This window comes from Amblyomma americanum, chromosome 1 (genome assembly GCF_052857255.1).
Source record: "Amblyomma americanum isolate KBUSLIRL-KWMA chromosome 1, ASM5285725v1, whole genome shotgun sequence".
Taxonomy (NCBI): domain Eukaryota; kingdom Metazoa; phylum Arthropoda; class Arachnida; order Ixodida; family Ixodidae; genus Amblyomma; species Amblyomma americanum.
The window spans coordinates 25,036,408-25,057,363 of NC_135497.1; the positions used below are offsets into that span (position 1 = coordinate 25,036,408).

Consider the following 20,956-nt stretch of genomic DNA (forward strand, 5'->3'; position numbering starts at 1 on the left):
CGGCCGCCATAATTTTCCCTCGAATCCTTCATTCAGCCATTACTCTGCGGTCAGCACGATGTTGACCACATACCTGTCATGAAAAAAAAAAAATCGAAACAGGCCTGAAGCTTGCCAAGATATCTTTTATGGCTTAAAAAAACATCCTGTGTGTGCATGCATTATATAATGTACACATGCAACTGCTCCAAAATGCACTTCTGGCTGCTCCAAAGTGGCTTTGGCCAATCACATCACTGTGCATGTGCTAAAATTTTAGAGCCAACAATGACAGTCTGAGTTTGTTCTTCATAACAGTTGAAATGAATGCCCCAAAAACGTGACATTGCCAAATAAGGAAAAAGCTAGTGCACCGCAATTGAAAGATACATTTCTGTCGCAACAAATGCAATCTGCACCTGTCCGATGATACAGGTTGCACTGATGGTGTGAAACATTATGCTATGACATTATGAATATAATTTTTTCAGTATTTTGACAATGTTTTCATTACAAGTGCAAGAATTCCAGCTGATCTTCCTAACAATCCGCACTAGGTGCGCAAAATGGACCAAGTGTTCAGTGGTGTAAATTCGTGACATACTGATTTCCCAAATTTCAGAGGCAAATTTCTATAGATTTGCAATACATTAGCTGGCATAATGTAGAAATTATGATTTTTTAGAGCGAAAGCGCCACTTAACACGGTCCCAAGTAAGAATCTTGTGTGAAGCCTCGGAGTAACTCCGGTAAGCTTGGGTTAGTACGGAGGAGCGTCGCAGAAGCTGCAGCCAATCGGAGGACGCTCGGGTAAGTTCGGAGCAGCATTGCGCAAGTTGTGACCAACGAAAGGGTGACCTTGAAGGTAATCTTGGCCAAATCTAACATAGCAAGAGCCCATGCAGATATAAAATAAATATTGCCGCAACTGGGTTTCGAACCCACGGCGGCGAGAACAGATCAGCTTCGTTGGGCAGAGTACAAGAGCACTCAGCTATCGCCGCAGCCGATCATTCCTCCTGTTAAACTGCAGCACACACTCGCACTGTGCATTGCACATCGTCATCTTCATCAACTTCCATCTGTGGCGCGAACAGATCAGATCAGCTTAAGTTTAATCAGAGCTTAACCAGAGTCTTAATATCATCGCCAGACGTGCCGTGCCGACAACCCACAAAAGCAAAACCATGAGCCAGTCAGGCTGAACACATGCTTTCGCACTTGTGTTTGGTTTAACTACTTCAAAATCATACCATTTTTGTTTGCTTTCTTCATAATGCAGTTGTTAAATTGTTAAAGAAGCAGAGAAATCAAATTTATGGGTCGCAATTCTTTTTTTTTAGCTGTACACACCGTGTACAGTGTCTAAATCCAGGCACATGATGTATTATTCACCACTGCACCATATATGATTTAATATCGCATGACATCATCTCCAGGCCAAGACGTACACAGCGTGAAGTATTTCAGCCACCTGGGGGATGAGCATGTGACAACTTCCAACGTTTTTTTTTATTTTTCACTTTTTCCATAACATGTAGTGTACACATCTCTCGACTGCGATATTTATTTCTTAACTCTTCACCAGCATAGTTTTTAAACCTTCCTAACCATAAGCATTTTATCGTTGGTGCTTTTTGGCCTTCAGTCGCTCTGGTGTCTTAAACTCCCATATTCATTCATTCGTATATGCAGTAGTTTGTTTCAATTGATCCAGTCAGGTCTTGGGTTACCAGTCATAAGTTGGGAAACGCAACAATGCACGTGAAAACCATAGTGCAGCAATAGACAAGGGATGGAGAAAAGACATTGACACACAAAGAACTACCCACATAGCGCTGTCATCTTCATCTACTGCTGTGCTAAAATTTTGTGAGCAATGAACCAACAAGCCCAAATTTTGACATTAGACAACAATGCAGTTGGTCCGATCACACGAGTCTCCGCATGTGCTGCATCATGCTAGAGGCAACGGGAATTCGTTAGGAGCCGTCTCAATCAGTTAGCAGCCTGCGCCAAACAGTAAACAGCTGTGAGAGCATTGCAGGGTCGCTCCAGAGCAGTCGGCGTGGCAGACTGGTTAGCATGGCAGACTGGTTAGCATGGCCCGAAACTGAATGCATTGCAAGTGAAAGCGAGCGAGTCATAGTTTTCACAACTTTGCACGGCTTAGAGGGTTGAATTCCACTTTTTTTTTTCTCACGAAGAACATTTAAAATGGGTGCACCCTTTTTGAAGGAGAGCACACATACATGACAAAAAAGAAGTAGTGTTGTTAGGCGCCTGAGATCTCGGTGAAATGCATGCCCTCGAAGATTAACATGCCACCATGCTTCCTAATAATGAACGCTTGTGGTTTTATACTTTGGGCTTACGGTTCTGTCTGTTTTTAGTGTGTTCTAGCACAGCTGTGCGGCTAGTGCGACCAAGACTGTACCGCGTGGCCATTGCGCCGTGCGGTCGTAGTTACCGTAGTTCACGTGTTCATCGTACGAGAGCGCTTAAACGCAGCGTTCTGCAGTTGTAATGCCGACACGCAAAAAAAAAAAATGCTACCATGGTGCAGCTGCCGTGCTGCTTGTTCAAGATGTGAAGTTTTGGTCACGAACGGCAAAGCGCGAGCTTAAAGAGTTTCCGCAGGTAGAAGACGGTGTTCAAAGCAACCGGTGGCGGTTGGGCATGTGGAGGACAAAAAAAAATGAAGGAAGGGAATAATTACTAATTAACTTCCAACTCGGCTGAAAATATCTGAAGTGATCGAACTGGTTTAAGGAGCGAGTTCCCAAGTGATACCAGCTGGAATAAACTTCCTTAAACCAGTTCGACCAGTCAGGATATTTTCACATGGGAGGAAAGTCGTGATGTCTTTGCAACAAGCTGTGCCAATCCAGTAGTAAAATAATGATGCTCTTTCAAGCAATGTGAAAGAAACCGTTACTGCATGGTGTGAAAATCCCTTGATGATTCACGTAAACTTTCTTCAGGGCACTGCAAGCTGACTAGAACGCTTTATATAGAAACGGGTTCCGCAGCAGAAGTGCCTTCCCCGTGTGCCTTGTTCCGAGATCAACATATATTAGTTTTCAAACTGTGCGCAAGAACTGCGGCAGGTTCAGAAGACCTGTGAGAGTTTGTGCTCTGAACATTATAGTTCCGAAAGAATTTTTTTCTTCCAGAAAAGTTTGTAGTAATATAGCAATCTATTAGCGAGAGGTCAGAGCAGAGTGTCACTTATGCAACACAGCCGAGCGGTAGCAGGGTAGGTGGGTCTCTTCATTTGCTTTCACACTGCCAAGAGAGTACTTGCTCAATTTTGTCGAGTGATGTGTGGCAAACCAATCTCCATTGTTGCTGCCATTCAAGCTTTTATTCATAGCATTCATCCTCTGGTAACCGACAAATGCTAGTGTGCATGATGCAGTGTTTGCCGTGGGACAAGCACGATCAAGCGAGTGGAGCTGTCAGTCCGAGTTCATGGTGAAACATCGAATGTGCATGCCTGTGCAGTCGACAAAGCCACGATTTATGTTAAAATTGGCGAGCTTATCCTGCAGCAGGCGCGCACTTCGCCACGATAGGGCCCCTGTCGGTGCCGGAGTTACATTCGCCTGTTGCCTATGAGAAGCTGAACATTACCAAGTTGCACACGCACCAATGATGCAGGCTAGGAAACATATACTTCTGAACCCCTTTTCATAGATAGCCCTGCATCTGCTACTTGCCTGGGCACCTTTTCCCTGTACACACAAAGAATTCGGTAAGCTTTTTGTAGCCTTAAAATTTAGTTTGTCTACTTTCACTATTAATAAGCAACTTCAACTTCTTGTTTGATAATATTTGGCACTTAACAGTAGCTGACAAAGATAATCAAAATGAGAGATTTGTTAATGTGACAAGAAGTTGTTTCTGAAGGGAATAGTGAAAGGCATGAAGAGAAATTTGTGATGCTAGCACATATCTCCTGCCAGGGCAAGTGCTCAGACAGCACCACGGCTGTTTCTTATTGTGACAATGACTTGGCAAGTAGGACCAGTTTTTACAATACCTTTTCTTACAAACACCATACATATTCCTCCTCTGCATCAAATCAATCACGTCTAATATAGTGCAGAATGAAAATATGTATCAGTGAGCAAAGAGACAGTTCCTGTAAACCACCGCAGCGGTGGCCGAGTGGTTGAGCATCCACCTCGCATGCGGGAGGTTGCGGGGTTCGATCCCCAGTGCCGCCGGGTGCCCACCGGTAATACAATGGGTACAAGGTTTCCCCTGGTCTGGTGCTCGGCTTCGTTAAGAGTGAATTGCCTGGGAAATGGGTCTTTGACCCCACCTTGAGAAATGAAAAATACCTTGTGCCATGGCGCTCTTTGGCCGTAGATGCCCTTGCGCCATAAAAATCCATAATCATTATCAGTTCCTGTAAACCAATGTCCACTTACCATGTCTCTTCACCAAAGCATCAAAATGAACAGATGAAGCTTCACGCCTGCTTCCTTGGTGGCATTCAACTTGCTCACGCAACAGCTTCTTGGCTTCCTCAAAGAGGGTGATGAGCTTTCCTGCGAGGAAGAAGAAAAAATGTTTATATGAGGCTTACAACCAAGAACCCGAAGAGAATGAGGTACAGTGCAGTCACTCCCCGCACACATTCAGTGAAATTACTTCGTGTTATAGAAGCATTAGACAAATATACCCTAAGACGAATAAACCCCTAACCAGGGAAGCAGAAACTATCCTTCGGAGATTTCAGATTAACTTAAACAAGCATTAACCAACCCACTAAAGACCAATGGAAAGAGGTGCTGGCCAGCTATCATCTTGAGGATCAGCAGAACCAGACTGCAAGGACCAAGGCAGCTGCAGCCTCCAATGGGATCCTGGACAAAGGATTCCACCTGTTGTGACCTACTCCATTCTCATTCTAAGCCGAAAATAAAAGTGTTATCCTCATTCTCCTTCTCATAAAAAAAATTGTGCTCTGCATACTGGTATGCAGTCTCTGCAAGGAGTGTATCCTAACGTTAACCACAACTTGAGGTAAACAAAACTGCATTGCTAAACCTGACCTAGGTCGAACTATCAGGCAGAAAAGATTCCATCATCAAAGATCCGAAGTTCTGCGAAAGCTGATTACGACACCTTAACTTTTTGTATGCATGCGTTTATATGTCATGATTTGTATGGCTGTTTTATATGCATCCATTTGTTGCATGAATATGCATATCAATTAAAATTTGCGTGCAAAAGCCTTATACAATTTAAATAAGCCCCATTTTTTCAAATTCAAAACCCTATACTGCACAGCAAAATTCATTGCTATTACCTACCTGGAAGCTTTTGTTTTTATTAGCGCGAAAGCACTATTCTGATGGGTAAACCCCGAGCAAGATCTTGTGATGTATGTGGGTTCGTGTCAAATAAATAAAGAAATAAAATTGAGCCGCGAACTCGCGGCAGCGAGAACAGATCAGCTTCGCTGGCCTGTCCATGAGAGCACTCTGCTATCGCTCTAGCCGATCGCGCCTCGTGTTAAACTGCAACACACTCTCATGCTGTGCATAGCATGTCGTCGTCTTCATCAACTAATCCTACTATTGAACTAATGTGGCCAAGCATGCTGACGGCCCAGCAAAACAAAACCATGAGCCAACCAGGCTAAACACATGCTTTTGCACGTCTACTCTACTCAACTATGTCAAAACGCTAACAATTTTTGTGTGCCACCATACTTCTGAAAAAAGAATACTCAGGAGAGAAGATGCAAGCCACAACTTTGCCTTGGCAGATGTTGCATGGCTTGTCCCAAGCATAATGTGGCTTATCAACTGCCCCCCCACTAACATCTCATGATAAAAAGGGACGGACAGAGCTTGTTTTGATGCAAGTAATCTGTTCCATTACGAGGCCTTGAGACTGATTATGTGAAGGTCCAAAGCACAAAGCAAAACTGCACCAAAGCCAACTCTGTACTTAGAATTTGTGCCAAGTGCTCTAAACAAATTATCGAAATTAGAGCATCCGTCAGATCATGCGTACTGTCGATTCCATATTGGCATGTTGCTGCTGCTGCTAACTGAAAATATACCAGGTGTTTCAGGGAAGCCCGCCATTAATTCTTAAAAATAGGGTTTTTGAGGTAAAGAGAATTTTTTGCGGCATAGTAATACCAGTGTTGGCGGCCATCAGAAAAAGAAGCGACTCATGTTAACTAGTAAAGTGATTAACTAAATTCAAACAATTTTAATAGGCACCTGATTGCAATTAACAGATTTGTAGCTGGCCTTTAGTAAAAGCAATATCGCATTTTAGAACTTTAAAAACGCGATTATGCTCGCTGCTATGGATCAACAAATTTAGGCCATTTCTTGCAACATTCGAAAACTGCGTGCTTACGGAGTAAGCAAAGTGACGTCCATCAAATCTCGTCACTCTGTGGCAAATGTGCCATGTGACATTCTCCGCCCTGCATGCTGGAGCAGCGAAATGGCAAGGAGTGGGGAGCACCGCAGCGCAGGTGGTGCCGATGTGCAGGGCAGAGATTGTCACATGGTATGTATGCCATGGAGTAGGCAATTTCATGGACATCGGTATGCGATCTCCGCAGCTGTGCGGTTTTTGGATGTTTTGAGAAATGGCCAAAATTTGGTGAGCCACAGCGATGAGAGTAGTCGCGTTTTTGAAATTCTAAACACTAGTATGGCTATTACAAATGACTGGTAGGTTGCAATCAGGTGCCTATTGGTAGTAGTTAAAATTAACTATTACAATTTAGTTCACCGCTTTACTAGTTAACGTGATTTGCCTGTTTTCTGACATCCACCAACAGTGGTATTACAAGCCTCTCTAACTTATCTTAAAAACCTATCTTTAAAAATTAGTTGTTAGCTTCCCCGAAACACCTGGTATGTTCACCATGAAACAGGACCCAATGTTAGAACTGCTCTAATCCTGGGCCATGTAGCATACTCCACGCCACACGTGTAAGTAAAAAATAAATGTTCCTGCAGGGCACCGAGCACAGCCAAAGGCACAGTTCGCGTCAAGTGCGCTTCTAAGCACTATTTCTTTGTTCTGCGCATTCCGGCGAAAGAACGGTCAAAGCTTAACTGGCTGAAGCCAGGACTGTCCGCTCTCCGTGCACGGCATGCGCGATCTCTGGGACGCGCCTTTTCGAACCGCGCGGCCGCACCGGGGGTCCAAGTCACGGAGGAAAAAAAACGGGGGGGGGGGGCGACGCCAAGCGGTCAGCCTTCGCACGCGAAGCGCTCGTGAAGCCGCTCCCTCCCCCGTTTTTTCGCTCTCCCAGTCAGTCCTTGGTATTCTAGTCCGCGCATGCGCGCGCCCAGCGGCGCTAGATATCACCGCACGCTATCACGTGGCGTGGTCACGGGGGGGGGGGGGGGGGGGGGGGACCGACTCTTCTTTTTTTTATGCATTTTTACTTTTTACAACTAGGCGCCAAGCCTCTCGCCGGATGCTCCCTCCTCAGTTTTTTTTTTTTTTGCCCAAGCTGACGGGCGCGGGGAGAGGAGGAGCAAAATGGCGGTGCGGTCCGACTAGGCGTCCAAGAAACACAGACGCCCGCGTGCTGCCAAGATGGCGGCCTCTACGCGCGCGCGTCTAACGAGCATAATAGGACTGATAAAAAGCTGCGACCAACAGCGCGCCGCGCCGCCACCAACGGGGGGCGATCGATATGCCGCCTTCTAATTTCAGTTAACGAAGGCGGGCCGGGCCAATCCAGGCTGACAACGCGCGCGCGACGTCACACGAGCAGCAGTAGGCTGCGATTCCGCATGCCGATCGATGGGGTAAACAAAAGGCGCGCTTACGGTGCTCCTGCTGCAGGCCGTACAGCTTGAGCTTGTTGGCTTCGTGCTGGGCCTTCTTCTTGAGGCGGCAGGCGCGCGAGGCCAGCTTATTCTTCTCCTTGCGCGACTTGTGGCGCGCGTTGAAGGGTAGCTCGCTGACGGGCGTCAGCTCGTTGATGACGCGTCCCAGCTTCTTGAGTTCCATGCCGATGTTGTAAAGCTTGCGGGGGTTGGGCGTCAGATCGTTTCCGTCGCCGCGGCGCGCTTTGCCCGCGTGCTTGACGCCCTCCAGGTGGCATTCGGGGCTGAACACAGGGTCGGTCACGTCGTGCAGAACGTGGGGGTCGGCAGAGTCCCGCGCCATGGACAGGCGCGGGCCCTTGGGACCTTTAGCCTGGACGTTGTACTGCCAAAAGTAGCGCTTCTTTTTCTTCTGGCCGTCCGGCGACCCCGGCTCGGTGGCGTCCTGGCTCGCGTGCGACTCGGCGTCCGACGTGAGCGCCTCGTCAGAGTCCTGACTGCTGAAGCCCTCGTCCATGGACAGCTGGCTCAGCTGCGACTCGGGCGCCGAGCACGAGAGCCGCTCGGCCAGGATGCGCGAGCGCGGCTTGCCGCTCGCGGGCACATCGCTCGGCACCGACTGGGCGGCCGGGCTCGGCCTGCACGGCTCGGGGCTCGCCAGCGCGGCGCGCTGTGGCTCGGCGGTGGCCAGGCACGTGGACGCCGGCAGGCTCGACGACAGCGCCGGGGTTGTTAGCGGTTCGACTTTGGCAGGGCGCGCCAGCAAGTCGGCCAGCTGCGAGGGCGCCGCGAAATTGCTCCAGCTGGCCTGCTGCTGGAAGTCACGCAGGATGTCGTTGACGTCCAGGCCGTCGAGCCCAGACTCGTCGGCGTTGAGCTCGGCCAGCGTGGGGTCCTTGAGCGGTGGCTGCTTGTCCGGCTTGAGCATGGCGTCCAGCTTGCTCAGTTCAAAGTCCATGCCCCAGAAAGAAGGGCTCTGGTCGCCCAGCTCATTCTTGTCAGGAACGCGCGAGCACGGGTCATCGGCCTCCAGCTCCCAGAAGGCCTCGGCCAGGTCGGCCTTCTCTTCCTTGGGCTCAGGAGCGTACAGCGCCGGCTCGAAGCTGAAGCCCTCCACCGACAGCCACTGGTCCGGGTCCACGTTACCCTCGAGCTCGGGCAGACGCAGGGGGTCCTGGGCGGCGCGCGCTGCGGCAGGCGCCCAGCCACGCGCTGCCGCCCAGTCGGCCGAGCCCAGCATGGGTGGCGGGCCCAGCCTCGGCGCACCAGAGTCACGGGGAACCTCCAAGGCTGCGGCCAGACCTGCGACAACGCCGCCACTGTTAGCCATACACGGCGGAGACATATATGGCGGCGGCACATCAGTGGACTACGTCGCTCCGCATGGCGCCGTTTCAATTTCAGATTAATGGGGGGGTTTTAACCACGGCAACGGGACGCGGATCGCGCTATGCTAAAACTCTCTACTAAGTGCAGCGGTGCTCAGAAAACTCGAAACTGCGTCCAGCCAGACTGCATGGGGCCAAAATGAAAAACCGCGCAATAAAACGCCGCGTCCCTCTATACGAAATGCTCGTTTGGGAAGATGAGGAATTTTCAAATATTAATCTGCAGCAGAGCAAAGATAGGGCTAAGGATATGCAAATGACGTGCGAGGATAGACGAAGGCACTGACTTGTGTTGGTTCAGCATGAAGAAAAAAAATTATACAAAAGCGGCACAACGATAACATCTAGACCATGGCAACCATCATGCGCTACAACTGCATAAAAGAACGTCTTGCTGGGCAAGTTGGTACATCTTTGGATTACAGGCGCGAAAACAGACAGACCACAAGGTAGATAAACGGGACGGAGCGCCTCCTTGCACGACAGGTGGTAGCCACGGAACATGAAATCCATTGGTCAATAAAACATGGAGACGGCACACACACAGACAGGCCCACTGTACTAGAAATATAGCTTAAAAGAACGTCTTGCTGGGCAAGTTGGTACATCTTTGGTAATCCAAAGCCTGTAATCCAAAGCTACAACTGCAGTCGGTAACGTTCTATAGCTGCGGCCGGGTTTGCGTGTTCCAGATGGGCCGGTGGCACTAGGGCAGAGAGAACGGAGCTTCCCTCAGTTACGCATAGTCGGCTGCAAATGCAAGCGAGAAGGAAATCGCCAATGAGTCTCTTCAGCAAGGCTCGCGTCTCGGCCTGGCTGCAACTGAACAAGTACAAACGGCGCAGCGAGGTTTGAAGAAGGAACACGAAAGATCGGCACAAGACTGCATGTTTACACGTTCGAAGCGATCTACGTAAAGCCCCTCTCTTTAGGCCCGCACGCAAGTTACGCAAGGACAGACTGGCAAATTCAACCTCACAGCTTCTGGTGGAAAACGATTTTCTTTTTTCCTCAATACGCACAAGGCTTACCTCGCTCGTCAGTGATAAGAACTAATTTTACAACTAATTTCTATACTTTCTTTTTTCTACACACTCAGAGATTTTTCTCTCTCTTCCATCTCGCTATATGTACTTTGCATGGGGCATCAATGAATGAGTGAATAAATCTTTGCTGGCAGAAAATCGAGGGCTATTTTCCCTCGATATTGAAGGCAGGGAAGGGACAGGGTATCTTTACTGCTCCCTGGCATCAATAAACATTCAGGTGCGAGCGCAAAAAGTGCCTCCCTGCTAAGCCACAGCGATCAAGAAATCACGCATTCTGTGCCCGAACGGTCGACGAATCTTGCATGGATCGCGCCTTCTCCAACCTTTTCATTTTCTGTGCTCGAAGCCATCTTCGCTCGCTCAACTACTAGATAATGCCACGAAATTAAATTTGCGCTTTAATTCCGTGACAATAAGCTGTTTTTAGCTTGACCATTCTCAGATTTTCTTCTGAGGTTTTTAACGTCACCGCCTTCCCTCCCTTCCCGCAGATGCGCAAAATGAGATGCAACAGCAACGTACTTGACGGGAAAAGGAGCTGTATGCGGAATGTTATTGCTAGGGAAGTAAAAGCTGCCCCTTGGAGGGAATTACAGTCAATCTGTGGCCTCCTTGAGGAATCCCGGATGTTCTGTGATTTCTGTGATGTGAGAGCATTCTGATATACCATTAGAGCTATGAGGAGCCCAGAATCGTTCACCTATCGTTTTCAATTCAGCCTTATTCAAAACTGTTGCATAATGTTCGACCATATAAAAAAGGCAAAAATACAGTGAAACCTAGTTAATTCGAGCTCAACTCAAGCTTCTGGTTTATGCAAACTGACCCTTTGGTGCCGTCGACCCCGTGTATTACAAATGCACCCCTTAATTCTAACAAATTTTGTGCCATCTTCGATATTTCGAATTGTCGTGAGTCGACTATATATATATATATATTAGTAGACAAGGAAAAGGAGATGATATATATATTAGTAGAAAAGGAGATGAGGGGCTCGTTTGACAAACTTATTACGGAAGCCAATAGACACTAAAACCAAGGTGCACAGGGGAATGTTTATTTTTTTTTCATGTGTGGTGCTTAACGATGGGATAATAATACTTAGAATAATCTATCGCATAAAGAAAATTACTTATAAAGCAGCAGAAAAAACAACCATGCCGACGGTGGGATCCGAACCCACGACCTACGAATATCGCGTCCGGTGCTCTTACCAACTGAGCTATGGCGACAGCTGTCCAATCTGCTGCTCTCGTGGGTATTTATGTTTTTGCGTGTAAGGGAACCTTGAGAGTGTTCACCAGCGCCACCCTCGTCCACAGCGGTGGACGTAGCACGTCCTGTATACCGCGTCCTATATATATATATATATATATATATATATATATATATATATATATATATATATATATATATATATATATATATATATATATATATATATATATAAAGCTTGCACATCATTACCCTTGGAAGAGTAATGATGCGCAAGACATTAAAGCCGGATACAGCTCTAGAACGAAGCGGCAAATGCCCCTCAAAGGAAGCCCTCCATCCAATGGCGTCGACCGATTGTCATGATGACGTGGTGGTTAATTTTCTTGCGCCTTCTAGCGTGACATCGCAGGGGGCTCTCACGTACGTACAGTCGTGGACAAAAGTTTGCGGGATGCGGATTCGCGGAAAAAAAAGTTATTGCGGCGAGGTCAGGCACAGCAGATCACTGAAATGCGTAAGAACATGAGGAGATGTGCGTGCTCCATCTGCTGCAAAAATACAATCTGCCTGTCTAGTGTGGCGACACGGAAATATTTTTTTTCCCCGCAAATCCGCATTGCGCAAACTTTTGTCCATGACTGTACATACGGGCGGGCGGATGTGTGGGTGGGTGGAAAATAGGAGTGTCCCCTTTGAAACGAGGTGGTCCCAGTGGCCACCATGCTCGGCTTCTTTTTCTTTATATTTCTTTCACGGTGTTGTCGGTGTAATAAATGAGTCTATACATTCGCCATATTTTTTTAAATACAATTTTTAATCCTGCACTTGCAACCTTACGTCACCTCTCTGCTTTTGAGCCACCAATATTCCAATCGCTGTTTGCTAACTTCTACAGAGTCATCCACACGATCGTTGCTACATCTCTAAACCATAGGGGCTCGGGGAGAATGGCTGTGCCTGCATCGACATCCGGATGGATACCACCACATTATGGTACAAGATGCTATATTGTTCCTATAGATTTACCACACACTGCGCACGTGTCATCTTCTTGGTTGCCGCGGTGCTGGTGGATCGCGGACGGAATCAGGGTGGCGAGATACTAATAATTAATAATTGGTTTTTGGGGAAAGGAAATGGCACAGTATCTGTCTCATATATCGTTGGACACCTGAACCGCGCCGTAAGGGAAGGGATAAGGGAGGGAGCGAAAGAAGAAAGGAAGAGGTGCCGTACTGGAGGGCTCCGGAATAATTTCGACCACCTGGGGATCTTTAACGTGCACTGACATCGCACAGCACACGGGCGCCTTAGCGTTTTTCCTCCATACAAACGCAGCCGCCGCGGTCGGGTTCGAACCCGGGAACTCCGGATCAGTAGCCGAACGCTCTAACCACTGAGCCACCGCGGCGGGTGGGTGGCGAGATACAAAACTCATTTTTAAATGCTGACTTGCGTGGCTCTCCAGAGTTCTTTAAGTGCTGAAGGCCCAACTTGGAGCACCTCAGTTATGAAACGCCTGCCTCGGAACAGTAGCTTATGTGTTATTGTTTCCTTGGTTAAATTTCCTTCTGTAGCTTCGCGTTGTAAGGCACCCTGGTCTAGCTTTAAAGAGTAGCGCACCATAGGTCGGTGGGCTCGCTCATGAGCCGACTCACTGCTCACTCAGGATCATGATCTTCGTCGTAAGCCCGGACTCACGTTCAGATCATGATCTGAGTGAGCATGATCTTAGTTGTGACTGAGTTCGGACTCGCATTCAGATCATGATCTGAGTCGTGAGTCCGGACTCACGTTCGGGTCACGATCTGAATTGTGAGTTCGGGCTCAGATTCAGATCCGAGTCTTTCGGGTCAGCAGCCGAGCACCATAACCAGTGGGCCACCGTGGCGGCTTCGGTCCTTGCTTCTTGGACCAAGTTCATTAATCAGCTTGACAGGAGTTTCGTCAATCCCTGCGGTTGTGCACTTAGGAATACTTGCCTCCGCGAGTTAAGATTGGACAGTTCTGAGCTCATTTCCGTTGCGCTGTCCTGGACTGCTGCTTCATTCGGGGAGATTACTCCATCGTCACTCTTACATGACTCAGCTATAACTTCGTCCACGAATGTGCCATCTTGCGGTGAAACCCTGCCATATTAGTGTAGCGCACAGCGCTACCACATATCGGTAAAATACCACTGATTTGTTTTAAATGCTGTTTCTAATGTGGTAGCATTTAGGTTGTCGTCTTGCAAAAGCCACCCGGTTTCTCCGGAACGAATTTCCATGATTGGGAAATCGGGAGATGATGTCATCAGGGTCACGTGAACCCACAGCAACCAATCAGAGAGCACTTCAAATTTGGAATTCCGAAAGACCCCCAAAATTTGGCAGTTGGCCGACCTCCAATATTTGGTAGTTGGCCCAAACATTGTGTCGCAGCTGGCATACCTCCAAGATTTAGCACATAAGGCCCATCCCCAGAATTTTGGAGTTTGCCCACCTCCAGAAATTTGGGAGTTGGCCCACCTTTTCAAAACTTCGGTGTTGTCCCGCTACCAGCATTTGGCAGTTACCCCACCCCCGAAATTTGGCCCTTAGCCCACTTTACGCGTGTTAAGTTCACATAGTGGGTAGATTTGCAGTTTCGGCGCGAAAAGGTGGCGTGACGTGATAAATCTGTTTTCAAGTGGTTCTTGGCGGGAAACGATGGCATACGTGCGGCGGTGGCGTGCCGAGCGTCCGTCTGCCAGGAGCTCACGGATAGGGAGGCCGCATGCCGGCGTCACTCTCAAGTGGTTCTTTGGGACGGTGTCCACATAACACAGTGATCATGAAATGTACAAAATTGATTCGCAGGAGGGACATCAGAATTACAACGTAGTCGGCAAAACCGACAACTTAAATGCTATCGCAATTCCTTCGTTAAGAATACTTCCGTTAAGGAGTGTTCCTCCTGTTTCATTAAATTTTACGCTCTCTTCAGTGCGCCCTTCGAAGTAAAGCAATGCATCCTTCGCATCGCCGAAGGTTTGCTTTTAACTTTTGTCACTAGATGACACCACTGTGTTTTGCATTTCCTGGGTAAAGCAGCAACCAAGGTCCACTAAATCTTTCGTCGACGAAGCGCATCACTGTGCCGCAATAGCTTTTGGTGTGGAAATTGAAATGGATGCTGCTCTATACTAAAAATGTCTGATTGCTGTGTAGAGGTGAGATATGAGATTTATTAAGAGTCTTTGGTACACTAACATACAATAGCCATCGCTTTCACTGATCAGAGCTTCCGGCATCGGCCTATATACATAAAAACGGGCGCACGCAGTGATCGAAACATTCTTAGTAAAAATAGTCCACAGCGTTTCTGAGAAAACCGTTGCGGAATCGAGTACCTTAGGCAGCTTTTCGTTGCGTCGAAGAAAAATTCGTTGCTTAAAATTGAGCGTTCTCTCCCTTTGGGGCGCTTCATTCTTTTCCTTGCCGCGCCATAGAACATGGGTCATATATGATCAACGTTTTGGACCTGCCGCCAAAAATTCAAGACGGCACTCCTGCACGAGCTGAGCAATCTAGTTTGCTTCTGTAACACCATTGCTTTGATTTAAATTCTATTTTTTTTCATTTTCTAACGCGAGGAGGCGACATGAAAAATGAAACTTGACCGGACATAGTCCGCCGATCGCCGATCATGGCGCCCGTTTCGCCGCGCGCTCCTCAAAGGCGAAAGGCTACACTGAGCACTTCGGTCGGTCCTTATGCTGTCTTTTTTTTTTTTTTAGAGCAGTAGCGGTGAGTTCGACAATCACGTAGAATGGTCGGATTTCAGTTTCGACTGCGAAACTTCGTCTCAGAGGCCCGGGACATCAGCGCGTGCTCACCCGTGTTTCCTTTTACTGCTCACGTGGTATTTTACGTAGTGCGCCTGGCTTACAAATGATGAGAGCGGTTTTATTTGGTGCTTTGGGGTCTTTGGAACATACTGCAGATATTTTAGCAAATGCGCAAGCAGATGCTGATTACGGTGATGCCAAGGATCAAGGAAGGCCACGCCCCATTTTGGGGGCTTTTTCAGTGTTCTTTTTATTTTTATTACTGCCTAACCTAATTCTAATTGGTCTTTGGGGAAAGGAAATGGCGCAGTATCTGTCTCATATATCGTTGGACATCTGAACCGCGCCGTAAGGGAAGGGATAAAGGAGGGAGTGAAAGAAGAAAGGTGCCGTAGTGGAGGGCTCCGGAATAATTTCGACCACCTGGGTATCTTTAACAGCCCCGCCGCGGTGGCTCAGTGGTTAGGGCGCTCGACTACTGATCCGGAGTTCCCGGGATCGAACCCGACCGCGGCGGCTGCGTTTTTATGGAGGAAAAACGCTAAGGCGCCCGTGTGCTGTGCGATGTCAGTGCACGTTAAAGATCCCCAGGTGGTCGAAATTATTCCGGAGCCCTCCACTACGGCACCTCTCTCTTCCTTTCTTCTTTCACTCCCTCCTTTACCCTTTCCTTACGGCGCGGTTCAGGTGTCCAACGATATATGAGACAGATACTGCGCCATTTCCTTTCCCTCCAAAACCAATTATTATTATTATTATCTTTAACATGCGCTGATATCGCACACCACTGACATCTTTATTACTGCCAAGCGAAAAAAAAAATGGAAGTAGGACCCGCAAACTCTGCTGAACAACAGAGCTCAGAACAAGTGTAATATATGCTGTACACCCTACACTCACCCCCATTTCATGTCCTCACACGACTGCTTTCTCTAGTGGCACTGCAGTCATATTGCCTAACTTGAAAGGCCACGGAGAGTGCAGTATAATATGTACGGAGCTGAAAATCGTAAGAACGGTAGCTAAGAACGTGTGTAATGTTTTGTATAATTTATTTTTGTGATCAATTTCTGGCTCAGTACAGCGGGTTATTTTTGTTTTTCTTTATTCTCTTTCTGTATTAAATACCAGCACTACTCTGGCGTATTTTTTGCTTCAAAAGTGCAACTAATAAGTACAATATCATGCACTGCAATGTGCGATGCGTTTGGCGATTCTCATAAAGACACGCTCTCAGTCAGTACACCCAAATTCGGCCATTTTTGCGCGGTAAGGGAAAAGTTCAGTGAATTACGCGTTTACAGTTCGTTAACATAAAACGCCTTTGTGCGCTACGTAGAGATTTTTGTAGCTGCAAACTTTCTGGGCCGCGTTTGCCTATGTCGGAATGCTACTGCTTTTAACGCGACAGCGTTAAGGGCCCCGTTTCACAGAAAAGCCGGTGTCGTCGGCGGCGTTGGCCGTGGGCGAAAAAAAAATAACGTGGATTAGCTCAGCTAATACAGGATATACAAAGCGAAAGATTTCGGCGTTCACTGTGTTCATTGGCGTTGACAATGTTCTAGACGGCGATGGCTTTGAGCAAAGGAAGGGCGCATAACTGGCTCCCTGGTTATGCGGACGCCTCATTCGTGCTTTGATACATGTGGCAGTGGTGAGAAAGAGATATGGCCTGAATGCATTAGCGCTGACAGCGTTGTGGCTGGCATGCGACACTGCAGCAATAGCTAGGCCACAGCGTTCATTTGGTGATCAATCTCTCGCGATCAACCATTAAGTGCATGCCACCTCCCATGGTGGCAGGGAGAGCGGGCTGCCTATCCAGTGTGCGGAACGCAATCAAAGCAGGCTTTTGCAGTTGGACACCAGCGCCACGTACAAGAAAGCGAGATTGAGGTCTCCACTGACCCACGGAGCCAGTAGTGCGCCTTTCCTTTCCTGAAAATGAGCGGCCTTTGCAAAGTTGTCAACGCCAATGAACTCTGAACGCCGTCGGCTGACTTGTTTTGTTTGGTTTTTGAGGAAAGGAAATGGCACAGTAACCGTCTCACATATCTCGGTGGACACCCAAACCGCGCAGTAAAGGAAGGGATAAAGGAGGGAGGGAAAGAAGAGAAAATTGACAGCTGGATTTTGTGGAAAGGCGCGGCGCTGCGCAGCGGCGGAGCACCCGTGGCTCGGTGCTACTAGTGGCGCATGCGCAGTAGTGACTAGGGAGCGAGAGAGAAATATCCGCGGCGAGGCGCGCGTTGTGACGTCATGTGCCTCCTCGGAGTACAGCCACGGCGAAATCGCAAGTTTGCGGCCAGTAAAGCTTTCGCTTTAAAATGGCGCAGAATATGTCACATCTATATATCACACCTGAACCGCGCCGTAAGGGAAGAGATTTTCCTTCCCTTACGGCACGGTACGGGTGTCCAGCGAGAATTGTGAGACGAGCGTCATTTCCTTTCCTTATAACCAATTTTCGTTTCATTTTCCTTCCCTTACGGCGCGGTACGGGTGTCCAGCGAGAATTGAGACAGGCGTCATTTACTTAAAGCCAATTTTCGTTTCATTTTCCTTCCCTTACGGCCCGGTTCGAGTGTCCGCCGAGATGTGACAGGCGTCATTTCCTTTCCCTAAAACCAATTTTCGTTTCATTTTCCTTCCTTTACGGCGCGGTTCGGGTGTCCAGCGAGAATTGTGAGACATGCGTCATTTCCTTTCCTTACAACCAATTTTCGTTTCATTTTCCTTCCCTTACGGCCCGGTTTGGGTGTCTGCCGAGATATGTGAGACAGGCGCTATTTCCTTTCCTTAAAACCATTTTCGTTTCATTTTCCTTCCCTTGCGGCCCGGTTCGGGTGTCCGCCGAGATATCAGACAGGCGTCATTTCCTTACCTTAAAACCAATTTTCGTTTCATTTTCCTTCCCTTACAGCCCGGGTGTCCGCCGAGATATGAGACAGGCGTCATTTCCTTGCCTTAAAACAACTTTTCGTGTCATTTTCCTTCCCTTACGGCGCGGTCCGGGTGTCCAGCGAGAATTGTGAGACAGGCGTCATTTCCTTTCTTTAAAACCAATTTTCGTTTCATTTTCCTTCCCTTACGGCCCGGTTCGGGTGTCCGCCGAGATATGTGAGACAGGCGTCCTTTCCTTAAATTGTCCAACGGGCCACGCGTCGCGCCGAACGGGCGATGGCGTTCCGTGGACCCCTTAGCAACGCTGTGACACGCTGTAGCGTCTCAAATTTTTTTGGAAGCGAAAAGCTTCACTACGCTAGTCAACACCGCGCTTCGCGCGAGCCGGCGTATGTCAGAGCACGAGTGACGTCACGCACGACGCAGGTGGCCGCCGCCGACTCTGTCGCCTTTTCTATCTCTCGCTCCCTAGTCACACCGAGCCACAGGTGTTCCGCCACTGCGCAGCGCCGCGCCTTTCCTCAAAATGCAACTTTCAGTTTTCTCTTTCTTCTTTCCCTCCCTCCTTTATCCCTTCCTTTACTGTGCGGTTTGGGTGTCCGCCGAGATATGTGAGACGGTTACTGTGCCATTTTGCTTTCCTCAAAAACCAAACAAAACAAGTGAGCCGACGGCGTTCATAGAATTCATTTGCGTTAACTTTGCAAAGGCTGTTCATTTTCACGAAAGGTAAAGCGCACAACCGGCTCCGTGGGTCAGTGGAGACCTCAATCTCGCTTTCATGTACATGGCGTTGGTGTCAAAAGCCTGCTTTGCGTTCCGCACACTGGACAGGCAGCGCGCCCTCCCTGCCACCCTATGAGGTCGCATGCAGTTAATGGTTGATCGCGAGATTGATCACCAAATGAACGCTGCGGCCTAGGTACTGCTGCAGTGCCGCATGTCAGCCACAACGCTGTCAGCAGTAATTTATTCCACATCTCTCTCTCTCACCACGAATCAAAGCACGAATGAGGCGTCCGCATATCCAGGGGGCAAGTTATGCGCCCTTCCTTTGCTCAAAGCCATCGCCGTCTAGAACATTGTCAACGCCAACGCCAATGAACACAGTGAACGCCGATATCTTTCGCTTTGTATATCCCGGATTAGCTGAGCTAATCCACGTAAATTTTTTTCTGCCATACAGGTGCCTAGTCAGATGTGGCGTTTACGCGAACTTGCAGAGGAGTACCATGAGGCAGGGAGGAGACTCAGTTCTGATTATACTTTTTTTTTGGGGGGGGGGGTGTCTTCTCGCGTGGCAGCCACCTTCCGGGCTCTCCCTCTTTCCACTTTTCCGCCTGCCATCCGTGGCCGGTGGCTCTCCCGTGTAGACCTCACACGCCGGCACCGGTGGGTGCTCACAATAAGGCTTCTAATGCTAACGAATTAAAAGAAGCTGTTCATGCTCATGGAGTGATCTTCGTTTGAATGGAGATGACGTGTTCCCTCGCCACTCTGCACTGGTGGCTGGGTGGTACTGGGCCGGAATCAAACGCGAACACTCCCATGCAATATTGCTCGAGTATATAGCGCGACATCGGTAGATGACTGGCTCATGATACAAGTCGAGCGCACAGAAAGCAGCCTACCACGATAATAATTTATCTGCGCACGACACGCTTTTATATTAAAAACCTTCACTGAGCGATGTCTGCTGGTCACATTTTAGAGGGCTCCTAAATGTACATTCACATAAAGACATCAATCACGCTGTAGTTACTCGCTACAGCGAGTATCAAAGCATCCCGCGTTCTCCAGCTGAAAGCGCTAACGTGAGAGGTTCGCGTTTGAGCCCGAATCTCCTTTTCAGCGCAGTGAAAATTTCGTGGCCACAAGGCAAGCTATACGGTATGGACTTCTCAGATACATAGCAGTATTGACATGATAAATGAGCCAACGTGGGGGGGCCGGGAGGCGGCCCTGTCCAGCTCGGACCTCGAGGAACGAGCCCTCGTCGAAAGAGCACGGTGCCCCGGGACGGTGTCAACGGTGTCCCGGGACCCGATCAGTCTTCCTGTAAACCAAGCCTTTTTGGTCTTCAATAAACGTTTTCATCGGCATCATCTCGTTTGAAAGTTTGATTCTAGCCTGACAGTGCACAGCTGTTTAGAGGTCAGAACGCTTTTCGGCATGAGACCGAACCAGCCGTGCTGTGATATGGCTTTCGTGACCATGGCTGTAGGACCGGTCTCGCTATTTTCGGCTAAACCGCATCGCACCGCCACGCCACGGTCGCGCTTGGCGTCGAGAGAGCCGGAAACGGGGCGCTGCAATGCAGTTCCCGGTGGGTTGCCCCGATGGCCAGCGTTGCTTTCAGGGTGAAGACAACGAGCACAGTGCGGCGGCTGGCCGTTTTGAAGAAAAAACCAGCGCTACCGCATGGAATTGCGTAAATTTGGTGTCCTGCCAGGACAAGGTGGTACCAGAGATTGTTTAAACAGTGAATCCGAGTCAGTCACGTTAAAGTATATCACCTTTCGCAGCAAATATGCCGAGGAACTCCATGTCTTGTGAACTGTCACGTTCACACAACAGGCGTGGCATACTCCAGTGTTATCCACTGACCCCAGATACTCTATATTTCATTTTAACGCGACAGCGTTAAGGAGCTCGTGTAGCAGAAAAGCCAGCGTCGGCGACGTTGGCCGTGAGCGAAAAATCCTCTTCCTCGCACTCCTCCTACTCGCAATGTACCCCACTGCCACAACAGATAGAGCGCGACGGCATTACGCC

General features: G+C 48.6%; 1 protein-coding gene across 1 annotated transcript in view; it reads right to left on the bottom strand.

Moving 5' to 3' along the window:
• REPTOR (repressed by TOR) overlaps positions 1-20,956 on the bottom strand; it is a 56,137-nt gene that overhangs the window by 6,275 nt on the left and 28,906 nt on the right. Inside the window, exons 2-3 of the mRNA XM_077644874.1 lie at positions 7,812-9,113; positions 4,419-4,538 (exon numbers count right to left, since the gene is read on the bottom strand). Of these exons, the coding sequence (XP_077501000.1) occupies positions 4,419-4,538; positions 7,812-9,051 (1,360 nt within the window). The 5' untranslated portion in view covers positions 9,052-9,113. The remainder of the gene's footprint in view (positions 1-4,418; positions 4,539-7,811; positions 9,114-20,956) is intronic.